This window comes from Delphinus delphis, chromosome 14, assembly GCF_949987515.2.
Source record: "Delphinus delphis chromosome 14, mDelDel1.2, whole genome shotgun sequence".
Classification (NCBI taxonomy): domain Eukaryota; kingdom Metazoa; phylum Chordata; class Mammalia; order Artiodactyla; family Delphinidae; genus Delphinus; species Delphinus delphis.
The window spans coordinates 42555141-42570609 of record NC_082696.1 but is presented as its reverse complement, the minus strand read 5'-3'; the positions used below and the strand labels follow the sequence as shown (position 1 = coordinate 42570609).

The following is a 15469-nucleotide window of genomic DNA, read 5'->3' as shown; positions in this document are numbered from 1 at the left end:
TGAGTTTTTCCTCCTGATTGACCTCAGATACCCTTGATAAAGAAAAAGCATTCCTACACATTCTACACCTAGTTCTTAGGTTGACTATAAATGACCACACGTACAACTTCTGAGGCAAACAAACTGAACAACGTTTATAGATATTTCTAAAATTATTTTATATACAGTTTGGGAACTTCTAAATCATATATGCTTAGATGATAAAATGGATAAATACCTTCTTACATAGTATCTAATAGGATTTGTTTTCTAATTTTTATCAATGCTATCCTCAAAGGCAACATTCGCCATCAATATTTGTAACATAAAACTCACCCAGGGAGACTAGAGTTTTTGCATCTGCTACGATTCAACAGAAAACTGGTCCCACAGCTGCTCTGGCAGCTTCTTCCAACCAATATGCTTTTAACTAATTCAGATTAAATAGTTCCTAAAATCAAACAGTTAATTCCTACTAAAAAAAACTGTTCCACCATAGTAACTAGGTTCAGCCTTTGCATGGACTTTATGACTTGCTGGTACAAATAACAGAAGCTACTAGAAATAAATAATAAATAAAATATATAACATGAAAGAATTGCAAAATGTTTATTTTTTAATGCGATTAATACCATTTTAATGTAGGAGAGGCCATCTTTATTTACAGGCTAATAAAAAAATACTAAATTCAACACAACTAGATATAATACGTTTGTCAAAAATCCTATAGATTTGAGGCTGACCCTATGTGGAAGACTGGATAGGTGGGATAGTGATTACGTAATAAGGATGTCAGAAATGTGCAACTTACACATGAATCAATATACTGTTTCTAAACATGAAAACAAAATAAGTCCACGGTGGGGGGAACAGAACCAGCACCAATGACAAGCTGGGCTAACTTTTGACAACTGTTCAGCTAAAACCATTCAGTTATATTACCAAGGATCAAAAAACTGTCATCTCTTTTCAATCTATTTTAACAAGTCTCATAACCCAAATGTTGTCTGCCATCATATTCACAACAGACACTTAGAATTTTAGAAGTTAAATGTAAATATATACACACATACATACAACCCTCACATTCTTGAAAATTTTTTCTCAGCTATTCTGTTTGTGTGTGCATATGTATATTTTTCTTTTTCCTTTTTAATTTAATGGCTTTGCAACAGTTCTCTCCTTATCTGTTTGGTTTTGTCCTTGAAACTCGTTATGAGTTTCTTTCCTGTAAACGTGAAAACATAAAAACTGTTTCTCATTCAGTCCTTTGGGAAAAGTCTGTAATTCTTAGTTCATCCCCCAAAGACTATATATTCTAAAATGAACTTTTAACTGAGTACTTTCTAAACACCTGATGGGAATCTCATAGTAGCATCTGAGCAACAGTGCTCTCACATAGGCCTGCAAAAGCAAGGTGAGGCAGGAATGAAATGGGAACTGACCTTTGCAATTTTAAACTACCTGGGAAATTTTTCATTCTGCTTATCACCCCAAGAAAGTTTGTATCACAACCATCTCATACAGTTCTTCATATCACATGGCGTCCTCACAGAAATGCCAATTCAAGGCTCTAAAGAAAAAACGCTTTATAGACACATTAGTTCTTGAAAATCAAAAGGTGTTACCTAATACTTCCTAAGGAATCAGTCTTAGTGGTAAAGGATACTCTCTGAAAAAGTGCCATGGCCATCCCATCCCAGGCTGTGTTTTAAAAAGGTAAAATAACATGGTTTCAAGTCAAAACAAAAAGTTTTCAGATACGTGACAATGGAAATTTTTTTGACTAAATGAATACACTGGCTAAAATCCAGTTTGCAGATCTCATGTCATGCATGGGGGCATGTGTTGGAGCAGGGGATGCATAAGGAGAAGACTTTTTTTCTTTTAAGAGGCCTAGCCTACCAGGAGCAAACAATAACATGTAGCTTGCTTATTCAGTTATACAATTAAATACTAGCTTCTGCTTAGAGGCAACGCTATGCTACAAGGTATTTTAATATCAGTAACCATATATACTATGAAGTGCATTTCTATTACAAATTAACATGGTGATATACAGATGAACAAAACCACCCAAAACAAACCATAAATGAGCAACAGTTAAAACATAAAATTTATAAATAGCAAAACCACCAAATAAAGTATATACATTTTATAGATTTACCTATGAACAAATATACAGTGCATCTAGGAAAGATAAAAGAACATGTTTTATATCCCATAACATTTGAATATTAGAAAGAGATACTGATAATACTATAAAAGCCTTCTCCCAATCAATACTGCCTTCAACGTATGTCCTTTAAAACAATGATATTGGCAAAACTATCATCTCTTTAAATGCAATATTTTCACTTTCCCCTGCCCAGTACAGTGGCCTGCGGAACAGTAAATAAGAGAGCAGGCACTCCATGCTTATTCCTGGGATAAGCGAAGTAGCAATCTAGTTTGCATATGAAAAGCACTTTAGTCAAACAAACACAAACAAGAAAAGCCAACCAAAACAATTACCATTTCAAAACAGGTTCACCTTATCTTACCCTCCAGTGCCTCAGCTTTTTGGATGACTGGCAAATCAGTTAGGTACTTTCAGAGAAAACTGCTTTTGAATGTATCTCATTGACATGGTAATAAATTTGAGCTTTTACTGACAGAAAAGATGTATCTTTAAGTGCCAGGACTATCACAAGACAAACATTATGAACAACTCAAAATGTATAAAACTGTCTTTCGTGGATTCCAGAAAAAAAGCATTTGTGACTAAACATTAATAACGTAATACTCCAATACCATGCACACAAGATCAACATAATTGAGAACAGATATTTTACACTCATCTGCATTTCTTCTAAAAACCTAAAATGTACAATGTACAGTAACTTTTCTGAAACTATTTCTAGTGCAGCATTGATTGATAACGGATTGCTTAAAGAAAACTATTTTGTACTGAATGAATAACACTGAAAAGCAAACTCATAATAAATGATCATTAAGAACTGATTTAGATATCAGGAAGCACATTAAGTTAAAAAAAAAATTAAGTCAAGCCTACATTTCTGCTATTCAAGTTCTGTCCTTTGAAACACCACACTTAACATTCTGGAATATACAGTATGAATTCATTTATTCTCTTATATTTAAAGGCTATTTCTTAAAAACATTCCAGTTAGCACTGTCCTTCTACTAAATGGAAAAGGAATCAAATAAAACAGTAGTGCTTCATTTAGTACTTAAGAGCCTACTACTATCCTTTTGGGAAACACATGCTTTGGTGCTTTACAATTTTAAGAAAATCAAAATTACTTTACATGCAATAGCCAATTATGGTATACCACAGAAAATAGGGAGTTTTATGCATTTAGAATTGTTCACGTGAAGCCCTGAGGTACCCGCCTTTCATTTAGGCAACAGCCTCCCTTGATCTTGTACAGTCTTTGTCACCGTCTTCCCTAGTGCCCCAAATTCAGAATAGTCTGATTAACAATCTTGTCTGGAGATAGTCAGTTTAATAAGATTTTTTATGATACAGACTGTGCAGATCATCTAATTTAGAAGCACCATCTTCGAGTGGAGTTTCACTTGAAGTTCCTAGGTCTCCATTTTCATGTCCATCAGTTACTGCTTTCTTATTAAATCCTGAAAGAAAGAGAAAAAATCCAGATACTTTCTAGTTAAAAAAAAAAACTCATACTTTTATTGAGCTATAACAAAGGAATGCCCACTGTAATTAATAATAATATGGAGCAAATAATGGGACCCTAGATTAATCAAGTCAGCAATCTCTGACAAAGGAATTCTTCCTTCTTATAGCAGATATCAAACACTGTACAGATTTTTTAATATTATCTATTGGACCTATCTAAAAATTATATAAAATTTCCTACCAAATTTTCTATGAAACTTAGAACTGACACACACAATCCCAAAATTCAGTAAGTTCTACTCACACAAATACCTGTTGAACTGTAAACTGTATTTTTCTTTTACATTTTGCTTTCACATTATTTAACTTCAGTTCACTGAGGCACATACTAGTTTACCATTACATCTAATTTGTCCAATGTCCAGATAAAATTTAAAACTAATTTTGGTTAATCTACAAATAGTACACATTTTGAGTCACATTTTAAGTGGTTTGCAATTTACACAGGTGATAGAGAACCTTTTAGCCTCAGCTGCAAAAAGCAAGGGACAAGACCTCTAATCCTGACAAAAAATAGAAGAAAGGGTGAAAGACAACAAAAGCAAAGCAAAAGTAGCTCAACAGCGCAAGGTTTTGACATAGTGTCACAATCGTTTTGTTCAAGATGCACGGGGAGAACGATTGCTACTGCTGTCTTTGTATAGATAATTCACAACATATAGATTTACCAAAAGGGCAACAGTTCATCAGTTCACTATAAAACTCTATGCCAGCAGTTCTCAAACTTTTTGGTCTCAGGATGCCTTTACACTCTTAATAAGTACTGAGAATTGCAAAGAGCTTTTGTTCATGTGGGTTATTAATGTTATGTGAGGTACTGATGTTTACCATATTAGTGATTAAAACTGAGAAATCTAAAAAAAAATTATTACTTTATTAAAAATGATAATAAACTCCATAAATGTTAACATAAATAACATATTTGTTTAGTGAAAATAATTCTACTTTCCAAAAAATTTAGTCAGAAGAATATCATTATTTTACAGTTTTGCAAATATCCTTAATGTCTGGCTTTACAGAAGATAGCTGGATTCTCATATTTGCTTCTACTCAATGAGTTACAAGTATATGAAGAAAGTTCACTCTCACACAGATATATAGATAGAAGAGGGAAGAGTAACTCAGCTTTTTCAGATAACTGTCAATATTCTTCTTTGATCGTATACCAAAATTTTACAGTATAGAATCTAAAACCATATCAATGAACTTTCACACTCTGCTACATTAAAATCATTTGTCTATCTTGCACTTTGAATGGCTCTTTTACCCATGCAGGATTTAGTAACATCATGCACTGGTCATTTGAAAAATATCAGATCACTGAGTTACGTAGCAATTGCAAAAGCTGACACATTTCATTTTACTATATCAAAAAAAAATCACAGTCGTTAATATCACCACCAGTCTTATTAGAAAAGTTCTTTAAGTGTCCGGAAGCTGTTGAGCTCATGGTGGTTGATGCGTGTTTTACAAAATTCTAATTTTCACTTGAAAGCTCACGTTTTATCACTGGCAATAAATAGTGAGTTGTTCTCTTTGAAGTGATGGATTCACTTTGTTCATTTTAAAGAAAATGGCTGCCAAATAGTCTGAACAACCATAATTTGTCGGTCATTCTTTCAAGTAAAAATTGTCATGCTGTCATCCATGAAAAAAATGACTAGTTCAGCTAGCAAATTAATCACTTAAGTACTTTTCCTCAAGACCAGTATCTCTGTTCAGCATACACTCAGTAATACAATGCATACTTCCCATTTCATCACACAGAATATTAAAAAGTCATATATTCAAGATTTAATAAAATTAGCAGTTTTTACTATTTCATCAAGGATATTCTTAAGAGAAGCTGGCATTTTCTTCTTCTTCATTCTGAGTGGATGGCAAGGAAGAACACAGTGATCACTAGTAAAGTGGTACTACTGCTTTGACTCGCAGTAAAGTATCAATAGTTTTACCCCCATTGCTTTTGTACCATCAGTGCAAATATCAACACAGCAAAAAAAGACAAACAATGCCTTAGTGTTATTATGAAAAGTTTTGACCTCAAGAACCCCCTGAAAGGTCTCAGGGTCCCACAAAGATCCATGTATCACAATTTAAGAACCACTGCTCCATGTAAAAGAAAGTGCTAGAATTTTTCTTTAAAATATGTATAAATGATAGCAAAGGAACTAAACCAAAAATCCTCAAGATCACATATCCTGATTCTATTAATAACAATCGTAACAGTCTAATCACTTATTCATATTTAGCCTGTAAAATCATTGCATTATGAGAAGAATGCGCATTACAACAGCAAGATGACATTAAGATGTATCTACTCTAAAAGGCATGTTGGTCTTTGTTTCAGAGTCTAGAAAACTTGAATTTTATTTATTTTTCAAGGATCAGTTATAGTTTAGTAATTGGTCACGTACTTGTCCAAGATGACTCTAGAAGAACTTACATGTAAATAAAATTTTGGTGTAGTTACTGGTGTACAATAAAACTATAATTTAGCAAGGGAAAGCTATCTATTTTGTTAATGATGGTTTCCCCATCATTAAAACAGTGTTACTAAAGAACAGCTAAGGCTTTTATATTTTTAAAGTTTATTAATAATAAATACATTAATTATAACTTTTAGAGTAATTTTTACCTTGTAACACTTTGATTTCCCCACTCGTGTCTTTGCAACTAGCACCAGGATTACTACTTCCCTCTAACTCATCAAGGTACAAACGGTAACGATGTCCACTCTCATCTTCATATTCCACATTTTCATCATCAGAATCCACTTCAGGAGCCACATAAACTACTTCAAATTCAATCTCTCCTCTCTAAAATGGGGAAAGAAAAAGAGGAAACCAAGTTACTGTAATTATAATTTTAAAAGATTTCCAAATTCTTTGTGGTGAGAAGTAGTAGTTGGACCTCAGATGTATCTCCTTTCAAGACAACAAATAATGAAATTTTAGAATCTCAAGAGGTAAAAGTAATTTCCTTTTAATATTACAGATTTTTCTACTGATCAAAATATTTTTGTTAACAGACCTAAAATAAAAAAGGATGTTTATTCAAGTTACAGAATTTTGGAACAAATGTTCAGTTTAAAAGTCATTTTGCCATTTTATACTTTCCATAATAGCAATTCAGCAAATCCATCTAAATAGTCAGATATTAAAGTTGCACCTAAGGGTACCACACAAACTTTTCTCTAATTCAAGAAACCTCTACACAATGATTTGTTTCTTACTGAATAGGTCTTGAGCCTTTCCTTAACTTTCACCGAGTGCCAAAGTGTTAAGGTATTCTGTTCAGCAGTAATAGTAATTACTGTATTTATTGTACAAAATTACTATCTTTCAATCCTCAGAATAACATTATTATAGTCCCTTGTACATGAATGAGAAACCTGAGTTAGTCCTGGAGAGAGCAGGTAACTCTCTCAATAAGATGAACAAGTAAAACAGAAAAAGGGAAATTTGACTCCAAAGTCCTTGCTCTTTCTACTATACTAGACTAAATGTGCAGTATTTATATTGTAATTCTTTAATAACAACTTTATGTTCAGGTAAAAAGTTACAGATTATTTCATGTTAAAAAAATTACAAGCTACAATTGTCATTTAATAAGAGACTACAATCACTATTCCCAAGTCTGGTATTTATAATTCTCTGAAAATTATAGCCTGCCTTTGCTCAAAAGAAAGCATGCCATTTTTTTTTTTTTTTTATTGCTACTCACTAAGTTAGTCTCTGCTGCTCCTCTTTCCCAGCAGTTTAAGGTTATACTTCAGAATTTTAACATGCGCTTAGTGTTTCCATACAACTTTGTATCTCATGAACTGCATCTCATGAACTGACTGTTTACATCTCCTTTACCACAGCTGCTGTTCATCTCACTCTTACGCTACTGGATGACAGCCAAGTCAGGCTGAGAAAACACCAACTTAAAGAGACTAGCACTGCATTCTTAGGCAATGCTTTAAAAATACCATTTGGGGGGAGATGGTAAATGCAGTGGTCTTCAGTAAAGTTCTCTAGATGACAGAATCAGGTCTGTGGGTAGCTGTCATGAAGAAACAGATTTTGCGCTTAATATGAGGAAGAACTTTCTAAAAATCAGCAACGTACAACAATGAAATGGACTGTTTTATCACCAACAAGTCCTCCCTTTAATACAATTATTTAATTAGTGATATTGTAGATATTTATGCATCTCGTAAAGTTAAACTAAACGAGCTATAAATTCACTTTCAAGTCTGAGATTCAATTCTACCCTGGCATACTATACTGATGATCCAACACCTCCAAATATCTCAATGTACTAACCAACACCTCTCTAATTCCCTCAACCTTATTCTTGAAGGAAAAAAACAAAACAAAACAAAACAAAAAAACATTGTAAGTGCTCTGGATAACAAATATGACTCCTGGATGTAACTCTCAACTCTTTGTATGTTCTGCAACCTTAAGCAAATCATTTAATTTCTAAGAAGCATAGTTCACTCATTTTAAATAAGAGGGTTGGGCTAAATGATTTCTAAGGACCCTTGAGTGCCAACATTTATGACTGTAAAATCAATCCACTTCTAACATTGTTTTTTCTATAGTACTTTATATTTGTATAGCGTTTTAGTCATTAATAATGTTTTGCCTTCTAAGAGCCAAGTCCTGTTCTGAACACTTTATATGTATTAACATACTTAATCCTTACAGCTCTCAGATGAGGACACTGCAGCATAAAGGACTTTAAGTAACTTGCTCAAAACTATACAGCTGTGAAGAAGAGCAAATCTTTTTCAGTAAATCTGGCTGAATGTCTTCTATAATAGGGAACTAGTATCTATATATATACACTTTACTACTTGAGAAACCTCCTAGGGAAGTACAAAATATTCAACAGATTCAAAAAGGAACAATCAACAGATCCAATTTTAGTTACATAAAGGGTACTTACCTGCTGGGAAAGAATGGTTACAGCTTCTTTATGCTTTGTGTCCCTTAGGTTAACTCCATTAACAGCCAGAATAGCATCTCCAACATGTAGCCCTCCACATCTATCAGCCGGTTGCCCTGGATGAATCTCAGAAATGAGGATTGGAACACCATGTTCCTTTCCACCCTAACCGAAAAAAGCAGTAAATTAGTTTACCTTTGCATAGTCACAGACTATTCTACTGATATTTTCCTAAGAACATTTCAGTAAGCACCTATACTATCTCTTATTATAAATACTGAGTGAAATTCTATTTGCTATTATATTTAGGTAATGGTAAATCAAATTATTATGAATATCAAAGTTACTTCTAAATAAAACGATTAATAATATACATGTGCTTTTTAAAACGCATTCCAGAGCCAAAAAACGAAGAACCCTAAAAAAACCAAAAAAACAACAATTAGCTGCTCTCGTAAATAAATAAATAAATATATTTTATGTATTAGTAGTCCACAGCACTATTAGATTTTATCAAATCTGAGTCACTATGAACGGTAAGACAAACCATTATTTTATGTTCCACAAAAATAATTATAAGATGAATCTCAATTTCACAGATGTTAAAATGTGAAAAAATATGCAACACAAAGTGGATGAAATGCAATGTTTGGTACATTCCACCTTCTAGCTTTTAATCATAATTGTGTGTGTGTTGTTACCCATGGGGATAAATTTAGTTATTTAGAAAATATATTCAGAATACTTTATTTCCCAATGATGTCCAACAAAGGAGCATGATAATACTAGACAACTGTAGAAAAGAAGACTGGAAGCACTACTTCTTACTGTAATTGAAATGCCAAGGCCTTCATGATCTTCCTTAAGGAGGAGAACTTTTCTAATTGGACCAACACCTTGGCTTTTCTTTAAAGAGTCTTGATCCTTATTGAAGGAAAAAAAGAAGAAAAATTAGTACTACTTAAATAATATACCATTATAGAATAAACCCATACTATCATAACTTGCTTTTAGCAATCTTTATTAGTTGCCTGTAATGGATACACAGTATAGTGTTAAGAAAGTAATTAATAAATAGATAAAAGGGGAAAGCAAAAATAGTTCCTCTGTTAACACGGTGAAATACAGATGATTTTCTCACGCTCTTATTAACTTCTTTAATACATCTGGTACATCTCTTTTTAAATTGTAGGACATTACAAAAGAAATCACTGCCAGGAACTGACAAACAAATATCTTCAAGAAATGAAAGGAGGTAACTTTATCTTAACTGGAAAAATGCCTTAAAGATCTATATCCATTTTAACTGATTTGTAGAACTGAAAAACATAATGCCAACTGGATCATTAATTACTTTTTCATTTCTTTGCGTTCTGGAGTCTACCTCTTAACTAAAGGACCTTGGTTCCATTAATAATTCTTTCTCTGGTACCTTTACTCTTTCCCTCTCTCTACAAGCTCCTTCCCTAATTCAGCACATGAAAAAACTCCAGGTCTCATCCAGCTTTAAAATACTGACCATGTACAAACACAAAACAACACAGATAAAAACCCTTCAATCACCCACTGTCTTCTTTACCTACTATCCTCCCTCCATCTTTCCTTAACCGGCACACACAGTTAATCCTAACTGTAGTTATTTCCTTGCCTCCTACATTCAGTACTCCAACCACTGTAATTAGGGTTTTGCCCCCACTTGCTCCAATGAATCTGTCTTCTCTACAGTCACTGGTAACGAATGTGGCTACTTCCAATGAATACGTTTGTTAGTCACTGCCCTTCTGAACCTTGCAGAAACTTGATACTGTTCACTATCCCCTCCTTGAAACCTTCTCTTTTCTTTGGTATCTATTACACTAGTGCTTTCCTAGATGGCCTATATCTGATAGCTCCACCTCAGGCTCCTTCCTTTGGTGATCCATTTCCGTCCCTCACTCCATAAAAGTCTCCTTCCATCTTTTTACTTTCTATATATTTTCCCTGGGTGACTTAATCAATTCCATGGTTCAAAGGATGATTTACCTAATAATCTTCAACTCAGAATTCTCTCTAGAATTCCAGAGCCATATATCTAATTAGATATAACTTGGCTGTCCCACTGGCACCTCAAACACTACATGTCTAAAACTGATCTCATCATCTTTCTGCGAAAATCTTCCTTTCCCTCTATTTGCTTTATCAATGCATGCCATCTCACACAGCTGCCCAAACCAAAAACCCACATTCCCTTCTCACTCACCTAATTAACCAAAAGCAGTTAGTCACCAGATCCTCTTGATTGTACTTCTCTCAAACCTGTCCTTCCTCTAACCACTTTCTCCTTATTTTATTATCTTTCTAAATGTAACTCTCCGACTTCAATTAGGCCCTCTTCCAATATATCCTCTTCACTATACCAAAGTAATTGTCAAACAAATATTAAATCTTATTAGTCCACTATTTTATTGAAAAACCTCATGATTATCAGGTTAAGGTTCAAATTCCTTTATTTAGCATAAAATAACATTTATGATCTGACCACCGCCTAGAAGTTAATGGGGACCAACAGTGTCCCAAAGTAGACAATGGCATAAGTGCTTATTGCAATCGCCACTCCTCTCCCACCAACTAGACATACATATCAATTTTTCTTGCAATAATCTTTTCAGAGGCAACAAATAATTTTACTATTCAAGGTCAGGCTTTATGTGTTACTAAGATATGTGATCCACTGGGTAGGAGTTAGATATGATTTTATTATATTAAGGTTTCTATCATTAGGCTGCTGTTGTAGTGAAATTTAATAAATTTTTATCCAAGTAGAAAGAAAACCTCCTGTACAGTGGTGGCTACAGAAGCAGACAATTGGACACAGACCTCAAATTCCACCTTAATGCAAGACCAAACAGTTATAAATGTTAGTTTAGAAACTACAAATAAATCTAGTTACTAAAAGTCCCCTGTAAAGAACTATCCAAAAATATTTGCCAATTTATCAATGGGATCACATGCTCTCTGCTTAGCTTAAAATATTTGTAAACATGCCTAATCAAGATTCAGGAAAATTCTGAAATATGAGCCAAAGCAACATGCATTTGCTAGCAATAGTTCACTGTCTTCAGAAATATCATTTTTGGGCATTAGTAAATCTGTAAAGAGCTATATGGGTTGCTGAAACTTTAAATATGTACCTATTTTAAATAAGTTTAATTCACTTTTAAATAAAGGTTTTAAATACTAGTAGAATTTTTTTAAATGCAAAGGACTTGTGATTAAAGAAAGGGCAAGGCTGAGTGAGAAACAGCAGAAAAGCAAACATACATGGCCTGGTGGTGCATGCATTGGTCGCTTCAGGTCATTACGCCCTCTACAGGCTCTGATAACAGTTTTGTGACGATGCAAATGTATTTCAGCTTCCAACTGGTTCCAAAGCTTATCATGAGCAGGTCCCTTCATATCTCGTCCTAGTAATTGTATTTGTTGGACCCTTCATATTGGGAAAAGAATTCAGTTAGTTTTTTATTATACATACTATAGAAAGAATTCAGAAGAATTACTGAACACAAGTAGTTTTTGCATAAATCTAATTCAGTAATAAAACTAATACTCAGGAACCTCCTGATGTGTCTCAGATTTAGAGACATGAAAATTCTGAAAGAGACAGGTGTCTTCAAGGGAAAATCAGTTTAAAAAAAAAAGAATGATTGAGACCTTCTTTAGTCACATACTTAATTCATATACATCTTAGAAACAATTTACTAATGTCAATTAACATGTTTCATGTCTTGCATGCAATCACACTAGTCTTTAGGTGAGGCTAACTGTACAAAACATTTTTTCCAATGAGAGTATCTTTTTACAAAATGATTATTTCTTTAAATGTGGTAAAATTATTAGAAAATGTGCACTTCAAGATGATATAAATTATTTTTATTTGTTCCACATCAGTCCTTAATATGACATTAGAACAATAAGCTGAAAATTATTTAGTAATAATAATGAATCACCAAAGTTTGTGAATAATTTACCATAAAAAATTAATACAAGCAGAACTCTGTATTATTATGATAAAACCACTGTCATTCCAACATGTTTTTGAGGGGCAAGAAAGACTGGGTTTCAATGATCACAGAAAGAATTCCTACGGAAGTCCTGCCATACATGGGAACATCATCTGTTATGGTGTCAAGGCAGGAAATGGTAAAAAGTGCAGCTCTAAGAGTTGTTAGCATTTCACAGTAATTTACTAACAGTGTGTGTGTGTAAACCGGAAATACTTATTTAGTATGGCTAAATAAATTTGCAATATGTTATGCTATCAATATTAAGTTAACAGTAAGCTACAGTCAATGATAAAATCACTCTTAGGACAAAGATTAATATTTCATTTACCAAAAGAGATAAGAGTCAACCTCTTTAACTATGCAGTTGGTCACCTAAGAGCACAGGGGTACTCATTTTCCACGCACCTCCCTGCCAGTTCCTTATCCAAGTACTTGGCAGCTAGTCTTGCCCCATAAACTTCAGCCTGGAGAACAGCTATATGTCTACGAAGGGCTTCATTCTCTTTTCTCAGCAACTTCACTTCAGCTTCAAGTTGAGCTTCTTTCATTTTCTCTTTTTTGTTTGCTTCAAGCTCTCTTTCCTATTGCAATTTTTTTATAAAAAATAATGCAATGAATACACTTTTAAGACTCTTTAGCAATAGACCATGTTCCTTAAAATACACAAAAGCACACAATCTATGACACCAACAATGAAAGCATATGATAAAAATTACCACTTCGTTTCTATAAAATGGAACACAAAGATTTGGATCCAGTTTTTTTTAAACTAGTACCAGAAGGTGTTGGAACCACTTCTAGGTAAGATAATAACATGGCTTGGGGCACCTTGATCCTGAGGATACCAAGATTAGTAGCCTTCTCTAAGCTCATGTTATCACACACTAATAGTAATGGCTTCAATGGATAATTAAATCTACTCCCTACTTCCTAAAAATGACTCTAAAACTAGACCAAAGTAATCACTCTGGTGGTTGTGCCCAAACATTTAATGAACTTTAATGCAGCAATTCTATAAACAGGTCAAAGCCATTCAGTGACGCAGAGATACATTCTATGACCAATTTATCTTACAGCATTATAAGAAACTGACAATGCTTAAATTAGAACAGATATTCCAATTCTTTTAAAACATTTTATGGTCATGGAGAAATGCTGGTAACAACTGCATTAAAATATTTACACATTAAAAAATGTCTACACAGAGAAGAGACTTGTGGTTGCCAAGCGGGAGGGAGGGAGAGGGATGGAATGGGAGTTTGGGGTTAGTAGATGCAAACTATCATGTACAGGATGGATAAACAACAAGGTCCTACTGTAGAGCACAGAGAACTATATCCAATCTCCTGGGATAAACCATAATGGAAAAGAATATTAAAAAAGAAGATATATTTGTGTATAACTGAGTCACTTTGCTGTACAGCAGAAATTAGCACATTGTAAATTAACTATACTTCAATTAAAAAAATATGGCTTATGGTAAAAAATATCTATAGCATAGATATCTATAGTATAGTATCTATGTATATATATCTATGGTATATCTATGGTATAGATTATCACTGAACTTTGGGATCTGGATCATCTATTTGTCCATATGTTAAAGTGACTGAAGAACTGTTTTCTGAGGAAAAATACTGGCCTCACTTGCCTACTATGAGGTTGGATGGATATTCATTTTTACTCTCAAAAAAGGATGCCATCCTATGCTCCACTTGGTAGATAACCCATATATATGAATTTATAGGTGTTAGCCAGAGAATATAACTTTAAGATCTTTGCCATCAAATTTTTATCACCAGCTCAAATGTCAGAGAAATAATTCTCAATATACCTTCAAAGTATAAAGTACAGTGTACCTATACATCAAGGGTTACAAATGTAAATACCTTTGGAATTCAAGCACAGAACAGATAGGCAGGTACAAGACAAAGTGGAGGGGAAAACAGAAGGTACAAAATCCTGCCTAAAGGGAGTCAAATTCAAATTCAAACACACACACACACACACACACACACACACACACACACAGACTGTGTGGCAAAATAAAACCCTTCTGAGAGTTGGACAAAAGATCTTTTAAGTGTTATTTTTGGATCAAGAGAACCATCCCAAATTTGAGTGGAAGTGTTTTTACTGACTTAGAGAACTGCTTTTACTGACTCACTATGTACAGAATCTATAAATCCTGTGAAAATTCAGTTATATTTATTGATGAGATGTGGATGACACTGTTCACTACACCATGTCCCCTTCAGGAGATTTAAATAAAGATCTACATCTCAGCACAAGAAGAATGTTTCTATTGAGTGAATGGCAAATGATATTGTTTCTAATGTATGAGTAGTGACTATTATAATTATTTCCCTTTTTATCGTGAATATTAAGCTGAGAAACAAATGTAAGCAAACTTTTAACAATTAATGGAATGTATTTGGTAGTAATTTCAATGTCTGCTTTGATCTACTGTTTTGACAACAGCATATCAATATATGACATATTTAAACATCAATATATGATATACTCAAATACAAGGCAGTGAGTACCACAATCGTAAAAACAATAACAAAAAAAAATACAAACTAAAATGAATGACAACTACCAAATGTTGAATATATTTATCACTTCCTTGATTAAAATATCTGTCATTATATATGTGATAAACAAAAGGAAGATTAATTAGCATGCTTTTTCAACTTGTGTAAAAAAACAAATATAACCATTAGAACACAATTTGTAGATTTAAAAAAAATTATTTTATTTTATTTTACTTTTTTTGGCTGCACCCCACAGCCTGTGG

At 33.4% G+C, this 15469-nt stretch overlaps 1 protein-coding gene across 2 annotated transcripts in view; it reads right to left on the bottom strand.

Annotated features, from left to right (window-relative positions):
* Positions 1 to 2071: 2071 nt before the first annotated feature.
* The window catches only part of GOPC (golgi associated PDZ and coiled-coil motif containing), a 38938-nt gene continuing 25540 nt past the window's right edge, over positions 2072 to 15469 (bottom strand). For both annotated transcript variants that reach the window (XM_060030040.1, XM_060030042.1), the window contains 6 exons: positions 13075 to 13250; positions 11927 to 12092; positions 9455 to 9550; positions 8627 to 8791; positions 6324 to 6504; positions 2072 to 3618 (listed from right to left, as the gene is read on the bottom strand). In XM_060030040.1, the coding sequence (XP_059886023.1) occupies positions 3488 to 3618; positions 6324 to 6504; positions 8627 to 8791; positions 9455 to 9550; positions 11927 to 12092; positions 13075 to 13250 (915 nt within the window). In that variant the 3' untranslated portion in view covers positions 2072 to 3487. The remainder of the gene's footprint in view (positions 3619 to 6323; positions 6505 to 8626; positions 8792 to 9454; positions 9551 to 11926; positions 12093 to 13074; positions 13251 to 15469) is intronic.